At 43.9% G+C, this 8276-nt stretch overlaps 1 protein-coding gene across 3 annotated transcripts in view; it reads right to left on the bottom strand.

Annotated features, from left to right (window-relative positions):
- Positions 1-1033: 1033 nt before the first annotated feature.
- KCNE2 (potassium voltage-gated channel subfamily E regulatory subunit 2) overlaps positions 1034-8276 on the bottom strand; it is a 165345-nt gene continuing 158102 nt past the window's right edge. For all 3 annotated transcript variants that reach the window (XM_033123272.1, XM_033123264.1, XM_033123256.1), the window contains one exon: positions 1034-1669. In XM_033123272.1, the coding sequence (XP_032979163.1) occupies positions 1286-1657 (372 nt within the window). In that variant the 5' untranslated portion in view covers positions 1658-1669 and the 3' untranslated portion in view covers positions 1034-1285. The remainder of the gene's footprint in view (positions 1670-8276) is intronic.

Below are 8276 nucleotides of genomic sequence, written 5' to 3'. Positions count from 1 at the left end.
TCCTGCTCTCAGCTCCTCTGAGAGTAGACAGTGACCGTTCGGCCTGCCCTCCTGTCCCTGCTCTAACTCTGCCCACTTTGTGTTGATCTCTGTTATAAGCTTGTCACGTGATAATCATCATGATGTTTCTGTCTCTGACTCCCTCTCTGCTGAATGGGTTCCTCCAGCTCAGGGAGTCTCATTCATCTCTGTACTCCTCAGGTCTAGGCCAGTGACCCAAGAAATGGATGTTAAATGTTGCTTATTAAATGAACGAATGAAGTCACCTAATCTGCAGACTGCAGATTTGTCATCTATAAATGAAATGGTCTGACAAGAATGCGATGAGCTCCAAGGTGCCTTTCGGACCTAACGTTCTCTGATTTCGTGAACCCCATGATGCAAAATATTAAGCAATTACTGTCTAGATTTTCAACAGACATAGCACTTCAGACACTTTTTGTACCTTTAGTCTCTTCAAACAGAAGTAAAGATAGGTCATTGTAAAGAGAAGAAAATAAAATTGAGTGAAAAGAATAAGTTGTTTATAAATGTTACAACTTTATATTATTTTTTTCTATAATAACAAGGACTTTTAAAAGTGAATTTTCTGTAAAACTTTAAATGTTCGTTTAAAAATGTTTGTACTGGGTAATTCTTAAAGATTCTCCGTCTCTGGCATGGACTAGTTGCCCCTGTGAAATATTTGTTCTGTTTTCAGACTTCCAAATAAATTAAATGCCAGGAAAGCAATACCCATAAAGTAACCCCATAGTTTTGTTCATTATCACTTCAGACTTTACATACATTCAGGAATTAATAAATGCTCCGATGTCAGTCTAGTGAGCAAGGGGTAGATTACCCAGAACCTCAGCTTCTGGTAATAATCTGGGTTATTTATAAACTCAGTTAGTCACATACAAAATAATGTTTCATGAGAAAGAAGCTACAGTGCTTCGTAAATCTCTCTATCCCCACTGCCACTGCCCCGGTACTTTACTTCAAATTTGGCTGTATTTTTACTATTGATTTACTATTGACGTTGATTAAAATGACATTTACAGAAAGTAAAAGAAGTCTTCAGCATAAAATATTGCTCTGACGAGCACGCATCAGTCACTGAGATTGAAATGCGACTTGTCTTCGTGAACCAACCACGTGATCTCCATGAAAATTCTCAACAGAGAGCGAGGAACTTCGGTTCTTCTAAGAAATGACAATTGGATGTGCTCCATGGCATGGACGTGGACATGGGCGTCTCTTCATGTGTGGATGTCACGGGCTGGCTTTGTGCCTTTCCCGTTTGTCAAGGAAACATTTTGAACCCTGCTGCCCCAGTGTTCTCATGGATGGTGGCCCTGGATTCTTCCAGATTCAGAATCTGGCTCTTGTACTTCTCTCGCCAGTCCTCCACGATGTACTGGTGATAGGGGTCGTTGGAGTGTTCTTGCCTCTTGGACTTCACCGTGCTTACCAAGATGGCTACGACAATGAAAGAAAACATTCCGATCATCACCATGAGGTACAAGATGACGTAGTAGAAGTTCTCGGCAGCCACTTTGGCCTGCAGAGCCTCTTGCTCGGCTGTCGTGTTCCTGCGCCAATTGTCCATGTAAGTCACAAAAATCCTTTTGAAGACATCTTCCAGTGTCTGTGTCAGATTGGACAAAGTAGGCATATTTTTCTCCTGCTGCAAATTAAATATTAAAATAGATGAACAAGGTTAAAAAAAGGGGGGGGGGAATCTTTTCCACGTTTGGCTACCTGAAGGGATGGAGGGAGGGGTATGCAAGGGGAAAATAGTAGTATTTTTTCTCAGCCTAGCTGGGGATTGCTGGAGTACACATTTTGTTATTCTTTAAACTTTTCTGTGCATTTTTTGCATGCATGCTATCAGACAATAAAAGTCTTAATAGAGGACAGAAAACTATAGTATGATCCCAATTTATATATGTGAATGTAGATATGCGTATGAAAATGGAAAAAAAGCCTGGAAGTAAATAGTTCAAAATGTTAATAGTGGGTGGTATACTTAAAGAAAAAATGTTTCTTCTTTATGCTTTTCTCATGTTGCAAATTGTCATCACAAATCTTGCATTACTTTGGTTTTAGATCGGTCAGTAACCTCATAATAGCTATTATAATGCCTTGTCCATAACAGGCCTTCAACAAACATCAGCTGAATGAAGCAATGACTCATGTATGTTCCATGTTTTTAGAGAGTTATGGGGTAGAAGATGCCTTTGCAATTTGTGTCATCTCCGATGTCTAGGCAGTGCTTTTCCCAAGGATCCCGAAGAGAGGAGTATGTACATCCATATTTGAAAGAGGGATTTTAGGTAAGTGATACAAAGACACAACCTGAGAGATCATTCCTATTTCTCAAATCCAACTCTCCTCTCCATCCTCACTATCACTGCCCAGCGTCTGTCCGCTGGATGATATCATGCAATGCAATACAACCCTCCCCAAAACCATCTCCTTGGGGTCACATCAGCCCCTCTTGGCCCCACACAGCAGTCAAAGTGCTCCTTTTAAGAGGGAACTGGGATCATTTCATTTCCTTGTTTTTAAAACGATGTAATACCTTCCTGCTGTTCTTGAAATGAAATCCTGTCTCCTTAATGGGTTTACCTGGCCTGGCCCCCGACCACCTGCCCTATTGCTCCACCCTCACGACCACCTGGCCGTACTGGCCTCCCTTCCTCTAACTCAATAAATGTTCTCTTGCTGCAGGACATTTGCACATTTTATTCTCTCAACCTGGAATACTTTTGCCCCTCTCTTCCCCCTGCCACCTCTTTGCCCTTTTGGTCCCAGCTCTGCTGTCACTTCTGAGAAAACTTCCCTGGCCCTGCTGTTAGTCAGTTCCCACCACCACTTTTCTCCAATAACATCTTATTATTTTTCTCCAAAGCACTCTTCACAACATGATAATTATGTGTATATATTGCTGGTATGTGTGTGTGTGTGTGTATGTGTGTGATTATTGATTTATGGTCTCGTCTTTCCCACACAACTCTCACCTATATGAGGGCAAGGCTCATACCACCTTTGTCCACCTTGGTATAACAAGTACCTGGCACAGAACCTGAGACATAGCAGGGACAATGGGTGTTTGATGAATAAATTAACATGCTAGGCACAGGCTAGGCATTTGGAAATGCAGAGATGATGAACGCTGTGTGTGGCAGCTCAGTTTAGTGGCAGAGACACAAACAAGTACCGATACAAGGTGCAAAGTGTTGTTACAGGTATGAACAAAGTGAAAAGGGAGGTCAGAGAATGGAGCTGAACATGGATCATAAATGGGGCAAATGGGTATAAAGAGAACTGGAAGGGATGTAGGCAGGAAGTAAACCTGTGATTGGCAGGACCTGTAGGCCCACTCAGTCAAGAAAAGACCAAAGGACCAAATAGTGGGTTGGCCTAGTACCCTTATGAAAGCAGTGTGCCCTCTCTTTAACATGCGTATTTCCTTTCCTCCTATGGAAAGAGGTGTTTCAGATCGTCCCTCCTGGGAAAGGGGTACAAATAAACTTCCAAATCTTTCTCCCACAGAACATTCCCCAAACTTCCCTCATTGAGAATTACTGTAACTAAGATAATATGCGTTTCTCAGTCTGATATTTTAGAGCTCTTATTCAAAGAGCTCTAAGATCTTCCTCTCCCTCTCCACAAAAAGCCTAGTGGGTTGAAAAGAAACTTAACAAATAGATAAGACTGCCCCAAAGTACATGCCAAGCACATTTTCTAAGCAATGTAACAGAGACGTGCTTTTCCCCCTTAAAATAATACAGTTCACTGTGGGAGAGTGTAGCAAGGCGGGCTTTCATCTGTGTCAAGACCTCACCGTTAGCTCCTTAATCCTTGATGAGACAAGACCTACCTACTCATTTGGGGAGAGTTCACACTCGTTTCATTAGTTAGAAGACAACCCGCGCCCATGCTCTGTGCTATGTCAGGGCTAGTCTTACAAATGTGATGGGACAGGATTGGGTCACCTGCGAGTGTTCTCACCCTCTGTTTCTTCCAGCCCTTCTCCACATCTCCATCCAATAAAGAAAACTGTCATTTCCCCCAGATACTCCCTTTAGAGAGAATTCAGTTTCCTTTGTGAAGCCAAATTGAAAAGTGGGGAGAACAGAGAGACAACTAAAAGACAATCAGAGCTAAGTTTACAAAATAAAGGGCTGCTGGTGGGGTACAGAAAAATCACAGGGATGGGTGTTGAGGGAAGTTGGTTATGGGAGAAGATCCTGAACGACTGTGGAGAAGGAGGAACTGAGAAGGGGAAGAAGGGAACCTCTTCTGAGTACAGAATTAGATCCCCTGTAGTGTTCTTTCTGAGATGTTGTCAAGATTGGAATTATTCTAGTTCTTTTTGCTTATTGGACAGTGCTTCTTTGAAGCAATTGCAGTATGCACTGGGCCCCATGAGAACTCTGCCTTGTATCTGGGTTCGCCCCAGGGTTGGGGAGGAGGCATTGCAAGTTCCTGAGTGATTGGAGCTCCTCTGCCTACCACCTCTCAGATATCTCCTTTGTGGGCTTTGCCACTGTGCTTGGAATTCCACCAGTGGCTCCTCTGAGAGGGGGGACCAAAGGTCTCTGTGTTACATGGAAATAGCAATTGGACTGCCAGCATCCTTCTGTGAAGGTTTTCATCAGAGGAGCTCGTCAGCTTTTCACTGCCTGTGAAAAATCTAGTCCAGTACCTGACTCATAAGAAATGTCCAATTGCTAGTCCCCTGTTCCTTCAGGACTCGGAGAGAACGGAGACATAGGAGAGGTATGTTTTGATGCTTAGCAAGGTCATCCAGAACAGGGCACCTCAAAAGAAGACTCAATTTTCCAAGCTGGGATGGGGGTGGGGCACTTGAATAAGTATTGATGGGGAGGAGGAATGGGTCCTGAAGGAGACAGGAGAGGGCACGAAGTCACCTTGACCTTCTAAATGATTTTCCCTGACTTGCCCTGAAGAAGAAGGAAAAATACAACTTCTACAGGACAAAGGAGCTGAGTAGCTCCTGACTCACACATGAAAATGTTGGGATGTTCTTGTCGTCTCAGAAACCTGGGTAGGTGGACATCTCATCCACAAGCTGTTCCTCATCCTCCAAGTCTGGCTTGGAGATCCCTCTTCTGTGCTGCTTCTACAAACCACCATTTGTTTGCTTGTTTTCAGTTACCCATGTATTGTGTGCCATTCATGTGATGCTTGAAACCACTCTGTGACATTGGGATTATAACCTCCACTTTACAAACTATAATACAAATGAGGAAACCTATGTCTAGAGAAAATAAGTTATTTGAATCATAATTACAGGAGAGCTTGAGCTGCTGGAGGGCACAGATTTCTTTATTCATCTTTGATCTTAGCCGACCTTTACTAAACATTCGGTGAATGAATGAATGAATGTTCCTCTCCTGTGTACTGTGGAATTCAACTGGAAACTACTAGAACGGTGAGTCTTCACTTATTTGTGGGGGAGTGGAAGGGAAGGGTTCGCAGATCCCTTGAAAAATAAAATAAAACAATCTGATTTTGTATTTCCCCAGAAAAATGTACTTATGCACATACAAAAGTCTGTATTCACACTCGGGACTCTCAGGACCTCTACCCATCCAACGATCTGCAACAGAATATCTGTGAGCTGAGGGACTTCAGTGCCAAATTCCACAGGAGTCCTTCGGGTTTGCTTCAAGGTATGGGCATGGCAGCGTTTCCTGGCCTGTTAGAGCTAATACTGCTGACTGTTTGTTCAGCTCTTCTAACATGGACAAAAGCCAGGTGCGAGCAGCTCAGGAGGTGCTTTCTGATAAGACTGGATCATAGAGTGAAAGTGCCTAAGTGCCTAAGGGCTGACCCCTCGGCCAGGCTGAAAAAGTCAAGTCCAAGGTGGATTCCCTTTTTTGAACACTGGGCTGAGCAGTCCGTTGTCTGTCCATAACCGCAGGAAATAATCAAATCACAGTGTGTGGAAGCAATTTCACTGACGGCTATGCTAAAACATATTCAAATAGATGTACGTTTCTGATACCCAGAATAACTATTGAACTGAGAGACACTGGCCATATTTGGAATATATATTTACCCCTCTTCTAAGTAGAAAAGGTGTTTAGTAATGTGAAGGCAACCATTATTTAATACTCTATAACCATATGAAATTACCATTTATGTTGTTTACAAAATGGCCACATATTGGCGATTTCATATCATTCAACCTACTCTCTGTGTACGTATATATTTAGGGCATTTCCAATAACCAGTTCTTGCTCAAAAAAGCAGGCTGAGCTCCTAGAGATTCTTAACGCTGGCCTGCTCAGTAATGGCAGGTGGAATGACTATAGCCCACAGAGCTTAAATCACCTATCCTAGGTCACAGGGCTTGCAAGCTGGGCACGATGCTGGAACAGGAAACCCATGTCACCCAGGCTCGCGCTTAGAACCCACGCTGTCCTAGCGGAGGTCACACATTCCAGTAACTCCCCGTTTCCATTGCCTCTGGCTGGGCAGCTCAGCTGGCAAAGAAATGAGACCAAGACCACGGTTTGAGCTCATCAGTTAGCTGTTCTCTACGTCCAGGACATGCAATGACCCCTTGCTTCCAGCTGTGCCTGTCACGGATGTCTGTGATTCACAACAAGGGCGACCTGACACTGGGGAAAACAACCACCACTTGATCCCCAAATCCAGAGTTCTCTTTTCTTAAAAGAGGATGGATCATTACCATCACCTGGGCCTACAAGAGGCAGCAAAGTCTTTCAGTTGTATACAAAAAACACTGAAAGAAGTGGCTATCTACATTTACCATGAAACTCCCATACAAAAAGTTTCAAAAATGTCACCCAAAGGCAATTATTGAAGAAATGAGTAAGGAAAACACTACTAAAAAGAGGAAGGAGGAGGAGGAGAAAAAGAGGGAGGGAAGGAGAAAGAAAGAGAGAGAGGGACGGAGGGAGGGAGGGGGGCGAAGGTCAGGTGTTAGACCAGGAAAATCATTCTCTTTATAATTTTCTGGAAAAGGAAACAGAAAGCTTTGTTACTTACTTCCTCCAAACACGAAGAACTTGCAGTGGAGACGGACCTGTGCAGCGTGTGAGCAGTGTGAAATTCCTTGCTCCAAAGCCAGGCTTTGAACCTTCTTGCCGGCGTCGGCGGGCTCTTCAGGACTGTGCAGAAACCTCAGCCTGCCGAGAGCCTTCAGCTCGCAGTCAGCTAAGCCCTTGCTAGCCGCAGTCTGCAATCCTAATGACCCCTAATGTTTAAGCTAGTCTAATCTCATGTGGAAAGTTAAATACTGACCCGCAGTTGGGAACTAACCTTGGTGCCTGACAGGGTGTGTCTGCTTGGAGTTGGCCATTGGCAGAAGTGGCACAAGTTCCCTCTTCAGGCCCCATGATGCCAGCTCCAGCCAGGACAGCGCCTGGGCACCATGAGCCACCCTCTCCAGGAAAAGTCTCAGTGGACAGCACCATTTCCTGGAAAGCGTCCCAGAGAGCTGAGATGAGCATGGCCACCTCTGTCGGGGGCGAGGGGGGGGGACTGGTGTGGGTTGAGGAGAAGGCCAGTATGATTCGAGGCAGGCATCCCTCTTCTGACCACTTCTTCATAAGCCAAATTTTGTTTAAATACCCCTCTCTGGGAAACTTTCCAAAGACTTTATAACAACACCGTTGTCTTGTAAAACAGAAACTGGCTCCAAGAAAGGTGTTGTATGGAGGAGACGGAAGCAAGTCTGGTAAAGTATGTAAAGACCTCAAAAGAGGTGAACCAACTCTATTTCCCAAAAGGTCCTTTTATATCAGAGTGGAAGTCCTTGCAGTTGGGCAGAGTGGGCCTTAATAAGAGCTCTCGTTTTTTGAGTACTTAACCCATGTCAGGATCTTTTCAAATGCTTGTATTGTATTAACGTCATGTATTAGTTGCCACAAGGCAATGGAGAAGGTATTATGAACTTTACGGCCTAGGAATCCAGGCATAGAATGGGCAAGGGATCAGGATGACGTGGAGGTAGAGCCAGGATTTGAATCTAATCCTAGATGGTGGCTGCAGAAGTAACACTCCACCCAAATCACTGGAAAGTCACAGGTTGTAATGTACTGCGTGAAGTAAACTTTGTTTTACAATTGGATGTTCTCGTTAAATAGTGCTCTGAACAATGTGGTTTGAAGTACACTGGGTGGGAAGACGAAGACGGGTAGGATTTAAATTGTCTATAAATTGTAGTAGTTAATGTATTAGGTGTGATGTAAAGAAATACAAGGATCTATATAACTCTGGTAGATTGAGTT

This window comes from Rhinolophus ferrumequinum, chromosome 2 (assembly GCF_004115265.2).
Source record: "Rhinolophus ferrumequinum isolate MPI-CBG mRhiFer1 chromosome 2, mRhiFer1_v1.p, whole genome shotgun sequence".
Taxonomy (NCBI): Eukaryota; Metazoa; Chordata; class Mammalia; order Chiroptera; family Rhinolophidae; genus Rhinolophus; species Rhinolophus ferrumequinum.
This window is presented reverse-complemented; position numbering and strand designations above follow the sequence as displayed.